Raw genomic sequence first — 13,633 nt, forward strand, 5'->3', positions numbered from 1 at the left:
CGTATTTAGGGTGAAATGTAGCAAAGGTTGGATAGAGCTAAAAGGCCTAATTCGGACATGCTCGCTGGGCTGCGAGCGTTCAGAGCGCAGCAAGCAGATAAACTCCGCCCCACACAAGAGAAATCCCTCCCATGTGCACGGATGCATTTGCATTCGGAATCACTCAATAGCGAATGGTTTCCCCCTCTGTTCGCAGCGCAGAGTAAGCCTAGACTTAGACTTGCGAAGGCTGTGCATCACCTGTGTTTTCTGGGGTGTCAATCACCTTGCGTACGGACGGCTTGAGCACAGCATACCGTGCACATGTGCTGTCATCTGCGAATTTGCTGCACAGCGAGCAAGTCTGAATGGGCCCAAAGTACCAACCAGTCAGGTCATAGCTTTCACTTTTCAAATACGACCAATAAAATTCCACCTAGAAGCCGATTGGCTAGTGCTTAAGCTTTGTTACAGCTCCCCCTTAGTGTCATATTGGGGACTCTGTAAAACATTGCGTTTATATGTGCGGGTGTCTGTACTCAAGTCAGAACAGCGACACAGTTATATACAAAAAGAAAAATCCTACAAATATTTATTATACAGTCCAATACATTTATAAAGCAGTAACGGCGCACCGTGATACGCCAACTCTGGGTCTAGCTGTGAATGTATAGACAATTAGCCGAAGACAGGAGCTCACAAGTAACGGAGGGCACACAGGTGGCGGGTTCTAGTCCACTTCTCTCCTCTAGGGGGAGCTCCTTGTTTGTCAGGTTCGTAGAGTGAGATGCGTAGATTTTTTGCGATTTGTCACCGGGAAGTGGTCAGATCTGGGCTGGTGGGACAGTAGTACTTATTGAGTTGTGGTTTTGGTGATGGGGGCGTATAATCGGGACTTTAACGAATCCCAAATGCATATGCCACTGCCATTGTCCACACAGGCTAGCTTCGTCGCCTGATATCCGGAATACAGGGACCTTTGTTTCATCAGCATGTCCGTCCAGAGGCACTGGCGGTCATTGGAGATCTCACATGGCAACTGGTAGCATGGCACGATCTAGAATTAAATAGAGAGGTTTAGGATTTTTTTAATGGACCATTTAAAATGTGAAATGCCCCATGCTAATCTAGTACTTGAGGGCCGGCGGTTGCCTGGTTCCGGTGGTAGTTTCTGGTGCTCTAAGCCTACATAGAGAACAGCACTGACTGGGGTCTCACCTGGCAGCCGCAGTTCTTGGCGTACACCTGCATGAATCCTCTCTTCTGGCAGTAGGACAGGGAGGCCCATGGGGCGATGAAGCCGCAGGAGGTGATGTAGACACTACCGTCTACCATGTTACCTGCACATTATAAGGGGGGAAAGAAATGGTTAGGTGGCTGATGGGGGGGGGGGGGGGGGGGATAGATGGCTGTGTGTTCTATAGAGGGGGGATAGATGGCTGTGTGTGCTATAGAGGGGGGATAGATGGCTGTGTGTGCTATAGAGGGGGATAGATGGCTGTGTGTTCTATAGAGGGGGTATATATTGCTGTGTGTGCTATAGAGGGGGATAGATAGCTGTGTGTGCTATAGAGAGGGGGGATAGATGGCTGTGTGTGCTATAGAGGGGGGATAGGTGGCTGTGTGTGCTATAGAGAGGGGATAGATGGCTGCATGTGCTATAGAGGGGGGATAGATGGCTGGGTACTTGTGTATTTTGGCGGCGCCCAAGGCATGTACAATGGCATACAATTTTAAAATTGTATGACATTGTACATGGCATACAATGCCATACAATGCGATGCGATGCGATTAAACATTGTATAAGCACCCTAATGGGTGCTTACAATGTGAAATACGCCCCCCCCCCCCCCCCCCCACACTATAAACGTGAACCCGAAGCGTGGCGAGCGCAGCGAGCCCGCGAGGGGCGGCGGTACGCGTCCTCCGACCTTTTCATACCCCCACTATCCACGTCGGCGTGGAGTTGAGAATAGAAAGTGTGGCGAGCGCAGCGAGCCACCGAGCCCGAAGCGTGGCGAGCGCAGCGACCCCCGCGAGGGGACGCAGACACCTGTGAACCCCGCGAAGGGGACGCGGATACCTGTGAAGGTATCCGCGTCCCCTCGCGGGGCTCGCTGCGCTCGCCACGCTTCGGGCTCGGTGGCTCGCTGTGCTCGCCACACTTTCTATTCTCAACTCCACGCCGACGTGGATAGTGGGGGTATGAAAAGGTCGGAGGACGCGTACCGCCGCCCCTCGCGGGCTCGCTGCGCTCGCCACACTTCGGGTTCACGTTTATAGTGGGGGGGTGGCGTGGGGGTGCATTTCACATTGTAAGCACCTATTAGGGTCCTTAAAAGCACCCTTTATGGTGCTTATACGATTTTTAATCGCATAGGGGGCAAACATCGCGTCGCATCGCATGGCATGAAAACATTGCGCGATGCACATCGGGGGCGCCGCTATAATACACAAGTACCGATGGCTGTGTGTGCTATAGAGGGGGGATAGATGGCTGTGTGTGCTATAGAGGGGGATAGATGGCTGTGTGTGCTATAGGGGATAGATGGCTGTGTGTGCTATAGAGGGGAATAGATGGCTGTGTGTGCTATAGGGGATAGATGGCTGTGTGTGCTATAGAGGGGGATAGATGGCTGTGTGTGCTATAGACGGGGGATAGATGGCTGTGTGCTATAGAAGGGGGGATAGATGGCTGTGTGTGCTATAGAGGGGGGATAGATGGCTGTGTGTGCTATAGAGGGGGGATAGATGGCTGTGTGTGCTATAGAGGGGGGGATAGATGGCTGTGTGTGCTATAGAGGGGGGCTAGATGGCTGTGTGTGCTATAGAGGGGGATAGATGGCTGTGTGTGCTATAGAGAGGGGGATAGATGGCTGTGTGTGCTATAGAGGGGGGAATAGATGGCTGTGTGTGCTATAGACGGGGGGATAGATGGCTGTGTGTGCTATAGAGGGGGGATAGATGGCTGTGTGTGCTATAGAGGGGGGATAGGTGGCTGTGTGTTCTATAGAGGGGGGATAGATGGCTGTGTGTGCTATAGAGGGGGGAATAGATGGCTGTGTGCTATAGAAGGGGGGATAGATGACTGTGTGTGCTATAGAGGGGGGATAGATGGCTGTGTGTGCTATAGAGGGGGGGGATAGATGGCTGTGTGTTCTATAGAGGGGGGATAGATGGCTGTGTGTGCTATAGAGGGGGGAATAGATGGCTGTGTGTGCTATAGAGGGGGGATAGATGGCTGTGTGTGCTATAGAGGGGGGATAGATGGCTGTGTGTTCTATAGAGGGGGGATAGATGGCTGTGTGTGCTATAGAGGGGGGATAGATGGCTGTGTGTGCTATAGAGGGGGCTAGATGGCTGTGTGTGCTATAGAGGGGGGAATAGATGGCTGTGTGTTCTATAGAGGGGGGATAGATGGCTGTGTGTGCTATAGACGGGGGATAGATGGCTGTGTGCTATAGAGGGGGATAGATGACTGTGTTCTATAGACGGGGGATAGATGGCTGTGTGTGCTATAGAGGGGGATAGATGGCTGTGTGCTATAGAAGGGGGGATAGATGGCTGTGTGTGCTATAGAGGGGGGATAGATGGCTGTGTGTGCTATAGAGGGGGATAGATGGCTGTGTGTGCTATAGAGGGGGGCTAGATGGCTGTGTGCTATAGAGGGGGCCTAGATGTCTGTGTGTGCTATAGAGGGGGGCTAGATGGCTGTGTGCTATAGAGGGGGCCTAGATGTCTGTGTGTGCTATAGAGGGGGGGCTATACGTCTGTGTGTGTGATATAGAGGGGGGGCTAGATGGCTGCGTGTGCTATAGAGGGGGGGCTATACGTCTGTGTGTGTGATATAGAGGGGGGGCTAGATGGCTGCGTGTGCTATAGAGGAGGGGCTACATGTCTGTGTATGTTATAGAGTGGTGGAGAGATATAGCCTGATGCAGTGCTATTCCCCCCTCTGTACAGGAGGGGGCAGTGTGTGCACAGATACATATCACACTGACCAGATATCAGATACTCCTCACTCCGGTTGGTTGATTTGTGCTGATACCCGCACACGCTCTCCTGTTTGGCGCTGTACACATACTGGATGTCCCCGAGTTCCTCCAGTTCTTTAGGAGCCTTGATAATCTAATGGAGAGAGAGAGACACACATGTTAATATGTGCAGTCACAGAGAAGTTACAGGAGTCGGCGGGTGGAGGGGGGAGGGGGGGGGGCAAATCCGTGTAACACAAAATAACCGGGTCTGATCATAATGCATTCGCTTTTGTATTGTTTTATTGTTCTATAACACAGAAATCAGTAATGTGGGGTTGTGAGTGCAAGGCATACACTGGAGAGGGCTATTTAATAACAGGCTGCTCCTCACCCCTATGGGGGGAATTAATGTGTACCGTTATATGGCTGGTAACTAGCGGAATATAATAATAGGATCTCACCTTGGTAGTTTTAACCTCAAACTGCGTCCACTGGCTCCGCTTCTCGCTGTCGGTCTGTCCAATAAACTTTGCCCGCAGCACTGAAAACAGATCGTCTTTATCAGAACCAGCAGCACTTTCCAGAATAAAACAGCATTCCAGAATATCTGAGCATTACGCTAACACCTGTCTGTCCTGGTCATCTTATGACGTGACCCGCCCGTCTGCAGTAACGCACAACTGGAATCTACCCAAATCACAAAGATGTGTTTGTTCCATGGACTGACAAATATGGGGGTCGTATTCTCAGATTAATATTCTGCATCTAGAACCTCGATGTGCTAGATATCCATATAACTGTGCATTGTGTTGCCACAAGAACCCTGCACATCAGTCAGTCTCTGTACAGATAGCAGTCTCCGCTAACCCATTCTTATTGTAATATGTGATTGGCTGATTCTGGTTCACTCGCAAAAGCAAATTCTCTATCTAATGGACAAAACAATGCTGCACTGCAGGTGGGGCAGATGTAACATGTGCAGAGAGTTAGATTTGGGTGGGGGTTTGTACTTGCACTGATATCTATATTGCAGTGTATGAATAAAACAGCCAGTATTTACCCTGCACAGAAACAAAATAACTCACCCAAATCTAACTCTCTCCGCACATGTTACATCTGCCCCACCTGCATGGTTTTGTCCATTAGAGAGAGAGAATTTGCTTTTGCGAGTGAACCAGAATCAGGCACATCGTCTATTGGAAGTTAGATCTCATCACTAAACTGCAGAACGGAGCAGACTCGCAGCCGTGGGCACAGAGACAGGTCTGCGGTCGGCTGGGTACTGCGTTGGCACACCCCCCTGTTTTCCGAGACTCCATGGCTCTGTACGGGGAGGCGTTGGCAGCGCCCTGTGATGTGGTCTTACTATCTCGCTACATTCTCCAGGAGACCTAAAAGACTTACTGTTCCCAGCACTAGCACCTTCTGTCTCCTGTGTGTGCACTGTGTCCACACTATAAAGGCCCCCTTTGTGCTAACGATCTAACGGTCTTACCGACTTCCGAATCGCAGAATGCCGCTTGGGGGTGTCTGGGGCCGCAGGAGCAAGACCGAGCTTCCCAGCTGCAGCACCCGAGAACTATCAGCAGCACAAGACACAACATTTTGCAGACTGGTCACGGATCCAAAGCTGTAGGCAACGGAAAATAAGAGTTACTGATGGGGTCTGCGTCACGAAGGGTTAAATGATGCTGTGAACGTTTCTGGCAGGGAGAGCTGCTGTTTAGAGTTCAGTTCCCCGGCATGCAATGGGTTAAGTCCATAGTGTGCAGGCTGCAGGAGAGGGTTTTGCTGGAGCAAAGTGCAGGGTTCTGGTAAGAGAGCGTTTAGAAGCTGCTGCTGCTCAGCAGATGAGGGGTTAAGCAATGCTGTCCCCGGCGGCGGATGTTATGCAAAGATGTAGGAAAGGGCACAGGAAGCGGGCACCCTGGCAGTTGCGATGCTGCGTAGAGCCTTTTTGCAGGGGATTTTATACAGGGATATGGCACACATGGGGTTAATTGCGCCGTAAGAAGGATTAAGCGATGCTGGCTGGGTTATTATGCGATGCTGGAGAAGGCCAGTTGCGAGCCGGGAAGTAGAGTGTTGCAGAATAAGAGTGGGTAAAGGCAGTGGCAGAGAGATCGGGGACGCTGAGGGTGCTGGCAGAGCGCAGAGAGAGGCTGCTTACCTGATGTCAGGGCTGTCAGGATCTCTGGAGCTCAGAACTGCATCCCTGCACTCCACCTCTGGAATTTAAAGCTCCCCACACCCCCTCTCCTCCGATATGATTGGCCGAGAGCCCAGCCTCAGACGCCTTCCCTATTACTCAGAGCTTTGATTTCAACACAGGAAAAGATCATACAGAGAGCTGGGAAATGATTCCGGCCCCTGGGTAGCTGGTAGCAGAGTCAGTGCACTTTGTGGAAGGGTTACCAGTTCTGAAGTGATGAAACACTCGCACGGTGTCATCATTTATTATTAGCGTTCATGGGGAAACACAAAAGGAGAACTGCCCAAGTGTAAATCATAACACAAAGTCACACGCTAGAGATGAGGCAAGACAATATGGCTGCCCTGCGGTTTACTAAGCGATGCAACACGATATCTGATACAAGACTTAAGGTGCCCGTACACGGTACAATTGCTGGGTGCGATGAAATGCGCGCTCCCGTCACACATCTCATCGCACAGCTCAAAAAGCATTGGTGCATACACACGGTCGACGGCTGTGCTATTCGAGCCCCATGCGATTTTGACTATATAGTATAAATGGGTACTCGTGTAGTTTCACGCTAAGTTTGAATCCCGGTAGCTGTACGCCAATGGCTGTCCCGGCAGCAGCGCTACACTAAGTTTGTTTGAAGCTACGTTATCAGTGTAGCTCTGAGGCTACCTTACCTGTATAGTTTCACAGCGGGAGCTTGAACAACGTCAGCGTAGTGACTCCGCGGCAGCCCTGCAGTGACAGGTCATTGTGGCACTTGTAGTTCCACAGAGAAATAGACAGCCGGCACACGTTAACAAAGGGGGTGTCTAAAGTAGACACCCCGGCACACCGCACTTAGAAAGGGGGCGTAAAAATTTAGATGCTGTAGCACTAAATTTTGACGCTCTGCAAACCGCTAACAAGGGTGCAACTAAATGTAGGCGTCTAAATTTAGTTGGGTATAGGAGTACTTAGGGGTGCTTGTTAACGTAACATCTGTCGACCTTGTTTATTTCAACATCTACGCCAGCCCGAAGAGTGGCGAGCCCCGCGAGGGGACGCGTTACGCGTCCTCCCGACCTTTTCATACCCCCACTATCCACGTCGGTGCGGAGTTCATTTTATAAAGTGTGGCGAGCACCGAGCCCGAAGCGTGGCAAGTGCAGCGAGCCCTGCGAGGGGACGCGGTTTTCTTCACATGTATTCCGCGGATAGGGGATAGTGGGGTTATGAAAAGGTCGGGAGGATGCGTAACGCGTCCGCACGCCACGCTTCGGGCTGGCGTGGCGAGCGGACGTACTTTTTTACTAGATCTCATCACAAAACCGAGGTGCAATGAGATGCGACGCTGTATACAGTATTGTATACAATAATTGTAACATGTATAAGCACCTTTACAAGCTCTGCCAGGGGTTACATGCTGACTTCCAGAGTTGGATCTCAGCCTCGGCAGCATGCAGGGAGGCAGCAGGGGTGTGGTATGGGGCTCCGACAGTCGGGATCCTGACAGTCATTAGCCCGACGTCGGGGATCCTGACTGCCCGGACTCAGACAGCATGGCGAGCGCAAAAAAGTGCCTTGCGGGCACTGTGGCTCGCTACGCTGCGGGCACGGTGGCTCGCTACGCCAGCCACCTATTCTATTCTCCCTGTATGGGGGTTGTGGACCCCCACGAGGGAAAATAGCGGGTGGCCGTCGGGCACCCGGCTGTCGGCGTTTTGACAATCGGGATCCTGACTGTCGGGAACGCGTCCGGCACCCGGTAGCAGACACAGGGCAACCAGCCACCCACCTTCCACCTTGGAACACAGTGACCTGGACATGGGTGGGGAACCAGGTCTGGGACTGCTGGGCTGGAGACATGGCACTGTCACCTGCTGCTGCTGCTGCTGCTGGTGTCAGCTGGGATGGGAATGTGGGGAGCGGGGTGGGCTGGATTCTGCGAAGTGGGTGGTAATCCCACGGGAGGTGGACTCTCTGACCCAGCTCCTCCCAGCACCCTGGAACTACTACCCTTAGTATCCTCCTGTCGCCGAGCCACGGTAAACTCCCAAGTCACGTGACTGGCTCTCAGCTCAGAAGGACCTTTGTGATGCTGCTGGCCCACGTCCGCCCACATCTGCACTCCCACTGCCGCCGCTGAACAGCTGACTCCCGTGCACTCAGACCCGATGCACTCGCCACCAAATTTAAAAAGAACTGTGTGTGCAGACCAGGGCCCTCCTGACAGGTCCGGGTAAACTGTACCTGCTCCTCCCCTCCCTCTCGGCACCCCTGCAAGTGGAAGGGGATAACGCTCCTGCCAATCAGCCGTGTTTGAAAAATGACAGCTATGGGCTGATTGGCTGGTGCGCCATCATTCCGCTGCTGCAGGTCACCTAGTCTCGAGAGCTTACCATCTAGCCACTTTGTTAACGACCCCTCCAGTCTACCGAATATGCAGTTCAATTTGGCTTTATAGCCAACGACCCACATGTTCAGCGGGTCCCAGTGACGTTACGGGTTGGGATCATTTGGTCTACAGAATGATGGTCGACAGTCATTAGGTTGACACCATTAGGTCGACATGGGAAAAGGTCGACATGGTTCTAGGTCAAAAGGTCATTAGTTCGACGGGTCATTAGTTCGACAATGTCTAGTGCGACAGTGAAAAGGTCGACATGGGATTTTTCACTGTTCTTTTACCTGAATGTCAACACAGTTGACATGGACACAGTTTAAAGTGCACTGCATTCCCTCTCATCGCTCGCTGCACTCACAATGCTTCGGGCATACGCTCGACACACTATTTTATTCTCCCAACACGCCCTAGTGGATGGTAGGGCATGAAATACCGCCTGTCGGCACATGTCGGCTCACAAAACAGTGAAAAACCCCATGACTACCTAGACACTGTCGAACTAATGACCTGTCGAACTAACGACCTGTCGAACTAATGACCTGTCGACCTAGAACCATGTCAACCTTTTCCCATGTCGACCTAGACCCATGTCGACCTTTTCCCATGTCGACCTAATGGTGTCGACCTAATGACTGTCTACCATCATGCTGTAGACCAAATGACCGCATCCCGACGGTACAGAACGATATTGTTTACCGATAACCTTCAGTGTGTACACTCAAATCGGCAACCTGCAGCCGATATCGTTATTGTAAACGATATCGACCGTGGCCTGGTCTGTATCTGGTGGGGAGGCGGCTAACTGATCGCTGGGCTGCACTGAATCGGCCCCTTGGTTGCTGGTCTGTGGTCTAACTTTGATGGTCCAGCCGAAGCACCGAGCGCTTTTTGGCTTCTATGGGCTCCTAAATGGGGCATCTCGGCGGCGACCAACTAGTTAAGTCAGCACGTAAACTGGATGGAAGTAAATTGGGAGGAGAAGGTATCTCCTCATCCAGCAGTGACGCGTCTCTTGCATTGTTACCAGTAAAGCGAGTAGAATAGGAGAAGTTGTGTCCCGGGGTTTCCCCACAGCCTCTATCGCTAGTAAGCACCTGATAAACACCCCAGACGCTGATGGATTACACCCAGACTCCCACAGATGTTCAGTGTGTGAAAAATGTTCCAAAATATTCTGGCGCTCACATCGGCCCTCACGTGTTTTCCTGGAAAGGCCGCTGTACAGTATGTGTTGGCTGATGTGTCCTCCGTACAAATCCCGAGCGTATAGAGGATCAAACACGAGCAGAGGTCACGCCTGAGATCCGCGCCCGAGATCCCTACAGCTGGATATAGACGTCTCCTGAGATCCCTACAGCTGGATATAGACATCTTTCAGGAGAGTTCTCTGTAAATTCCATCTGAGGTTTTATTTTCTCTCTGCCGCGGTCTCAGCCTAGTTCTGCGGTCACTAGACTGTGATCCATTATACCCCCCCCCACCCTACCACCACCACCGCCCCCCCCAAAGCACCATTCCAGCTAAGAATAAGAAACGCCAATTAAATCATTATAATAATGAGGCAGGAAGCGGCTCTGTGTGGGTTTTACATCAGAAGTGTTCTCATTCTACTGTGTAATTTCTGTCCGAGTCAGCAGGACTCAGATGGTTTGTAATCGGAATTAAACAAGAGTGAGGTGAGTGTGGTCTCGGCCGCAGCGCTAGTGGGGGGGGGGGGTATGAGGTGTTTACAGAATGTAAAGCTGGACGCAACACACCGCCCTTGCCGTACATTACGTACACCTCCCCCGGCCGTACATTAAGTACGTCACCATTCATCCAGCACTAATATTTCTGTCATCAGGACTGACGCAGGGGTTAAGGAATTTTGGAGGCGCATAGTAATGAGTTGGGAAGGTCTGTCCAAGTCACCAGGGAAGAGGTGATTCCGGCTGCAGGTATTGCAGTGCCAGTTATTTTGCGTGATATGTTTGACCAGTGGTTCCGTATACTTACAACGACTGTAGGTGACTTGTCAGATTGTCATTGGCTGTCACAGATCTATTTACAGATGTGTCAACATATCAAGTCACATGACACATGAGGTGTGATTCTGGTTGAACGGCAGCGCTGCAAAGTTCACAACGCTGCGTGTCTTTTAAATCCCACAGACCCTCGTCCCCCTTCGTAGGGCGAATTTGCCCACAAGGCTGCAAATGGAAGTTTTGCATAAACATCCATTCACAGCCTATGGGGCGACACCCGCCTCAGTGTTGTGTGCGAGTGCCCAGCGAACACTTGCCGTGGCCACTCGCACACAGCACATGCTCAGAAATGCGCAGTTGTAAAACATTGTGCACTCGTGAGAATTTGCACGGGTGCGCATGGACCAGATTAAGGACCATAACACGTGAGCTCTGTGTGACTCGGTAGCCCAGAGCGTTTAACGTTACAATATGTCTAATTTGCTAAATGAATAAGACGCACAAGCAGCTTCTGCTGATTACATGATATACAGCTTGCCTACTTTCTGTGTTTGGCTGTGGAACAGCTTGCCTACTTTCTGTGTTCGGCTGTGGCTGTAAAGGCATTCACAAAGCTACGTTACACCCGCAGTTACACACACAATGTAGACACGCCCGATGGATAGGGTGTGCGGGGGCCGGCGGACACAGCGCAGAGGATGGGAGAGTGTGGATGAGTGTGCAAGGTCCGGCACCATCGTCCCTTTCCCACACCCAAACAGCATGCTGTGGGTTAGGGCACCGCGACCGTCGTCAGACACAGATCCGCACATGCCCAGAACAGATCTTGCATACGCAGCTGGCCTAACGTGGTGGATGTATGTAACCATCGAGGGTCTATAGATCCCTGAATGCGTGCAACTGTAAATGAGGCCCAATCCGACCCAGTGGGTTATTACATCTCTCTCTCTCTCTCTCTCTCTCTCTCTCTCTCTCTCTCTCTCTCTCTAGAACCACAAATATATAGAAGGCAAACCATAGTTTCCATAGCTTCCAACTGTAAGGCTCTCTGCCGGACCATCCTGTTTTTTGGGGATGGGGTGGGCAGTTAGAAGTCCACCCTGTCACCTGCGGCTCTCTGGTCATGCTCACAGCATCAACTCCTGCAGGTAGAGGGGCTGGGGGGTATTGCCAGCATGCCGTGCCCCTCAGTGGCAAAACAGGGCGTGGTATCACGGAATTTATCATTGCAATTGATAGGCCTCGCCCCTAGCTGCCAGGCCATGCCCCCAAATTTGGGGGTGCGTGCTTTTACAGCTCGGATTGAAGTTGGGAGGTAGGGGCTAACTACTCCTCACCTTTATGAGGTGAAGTACCGCCACTGACCACTAGAGGCCATTCGACGGACCACATTACTCCTTTGTGTGCTAAAAGATGACAGAAAGTGAAAGTAATTTTTGCACGGACACTGGTCTGTTTTAAACTTGCTGGATATGGAGAGAGGGAGCTGTGAAGACAGAGACTGGAGATAGGAGCAGATAGGGTGCGGGGTGGAGAGATTGTGGGCTAAAAACTGTCACAGCTCAGAGTGAATGTAAAAACTGTCACAGCTCAGAGTGAAAGCACATTGCAGAAGCCGTCATCGTGACTGGCTTCTAACTAGTGTTATTATGTGTGGCTATAATGCATGGAAGGAACCTGACAGTAACCTGCATCTTACACTCCGCTGCTGCAGGTTCTCTAGTCCCAAGAGCTTGTCATCTACAGCTTCGGCAATGCATGGTCTCTGCAGAGAAATGTCAGCGCACCTCTGTACAATGTTTCTCATCCTCATGGTTCCTATCTGACTATTTCCATTCTGCGGTTTAGTGGTCATTACATAAACCTTCCAGCATGCGAACCACGTAGGTGTCACTTACCAGCCTCACCCTTCACCATAAAAAGGAGAGTGGAAACCACAGGAGACTGTGAGACGCACAAGGGGGGGTGGGGGCAGTGACAGGGGTCCACGGACTCCCCCCCCCCCCCCCCTTCCTGTGTTTCCACACTCTTCTTTCCCTACGGCCAGTTTCCACTGAACTCGCTAACCCTGCACCCCAGGAAGAGAGAGTCAGAGGAGGAGGGGGGGGGGGTCAGTCTGTAGGACGTCAGTTTGTTGATTGTTCTAGATACAATAACACATCTCTGTGATCTCTCTTTACCAACCGCAGACTCCTAAAATAAGACTCACTCTCCCCTTTCCCCCATCCTGAGCTGGGATCAGAGATAACAGGACAGTCTGAGCACCCCATCCACACAGAGAGCTGCTGGGAAGTCTCTACACCAAAGGGTTAATTATACATCTCGCTTAGTCCTGGCCTGTAATTATTAGTTCTGTAACATCCAGCTGTCACTCTGCGCATCCCCCCGTCCACCAGCCGCTCTGCGCACCCCCCCCCCCAACACCTGTAACGTCCTTCTGTCACTCTGCGCATCCCCCCAACACCTGTAATGTCCATCTGTCGCTCTGCGCATCCTCCCAACACCTGTAACGTCCGTCAGTCGCTCTGCGCATCCCCCCGTCCACCAGCCGCTCTGCGCATCCCCCCCAACATCTGTAACGTCCGTCAGCCGCTCTGCGCATCCCCCGAACACCTGTAACGTCCGTCAGTCGCTCTGCGCATCACCCCAACACCTGTAATGTCCGTCTGTCACTCTGTACATCCCCCCAACACCTGTAACGTCCTTCTGTCACTCTGCGCATCCCCCCAACACCTGTAATGTCTGTCTGTCGCTCTGCGCATCCTCCCAACACCTGTAACGTCCGTCAGTCGCTCTGCGCATCCCCCCGTCCACCAGCCACTCTGCGCATCCCCCGAACACCTGTAACGTCCGTCAGTCGCTCTGCGCATCACCCCAACACCAGTAACGTCCGTCTGTCACTCTGCGCATCCTCCTAACACCTGTAATGTCCATCTGTCACTCTGCACATCCCCCAACACCTGTAGCGTCCGTCTGTCGCTCTGTACATCCCCCCCCCAACACCTGTAATGTCCATCTGTCACTCTGTGCATCCCCCCAACACCTGTAATGTCCATCTGTCACTCTGCACATCCCTCCCAACACTTGTAACGTCCGTCCGTCACTCTGCACATCCCCGCCAACA

General features: G+C 52.0%; 2 protein-coding genes across 5 annotated transcripts in view; one reads left to right on the forward strand and one right to left on the reverse strand.

Moving 5' to 3' along the window:
- SYN1 (synapsin I) overlaps window positions 1–13,633 on the forward strand; it is an 88,214-nt gene that overhangs the window by 38,666 nt on the left and 35,915 nt on the right. The gene's annotated exons all lie outside the window — the stretch shown is intronic.
- On the reverse strand, window positions 541–6,292 carry TIMP1 (TIMP metallopeptidase inhibitor 1). The gene is made up of 6 exons (XM_083161248.1): window positions 6,127–6,292; window positions 5,452–5,586; window positions 4,418–4,497; window positions 3,981–4,107; window positions 1,198–1,319; window positions 541–1,036 (listed from the first exon to the last, which is right to left on the reverse strand). Exons 2-6 carry the CDS (start codon window positions 5,558–5,560, stop codon window positions 833–835), a joined length of 642 nt encoding a protein of 213 aa, XP_083017374.1. The 5' UTR covers window positions 5,561–5,586; window positions 6,127–6,292; the 3' UTR covers window positions 541–832.

This window comes from Crinia signifera, chromosome 9, assembly GCF_055691185.1.
Source record: "Crinia signifera chromosome 9, ASM5569118v1, whole genome shotgun sequence".
Classification (NCBI taxonomy): Eukaryota; Metazoa; Chordata; class Amphibia; order Anura; family Myobatrachidae; genus Crinia; species Crinia signifera.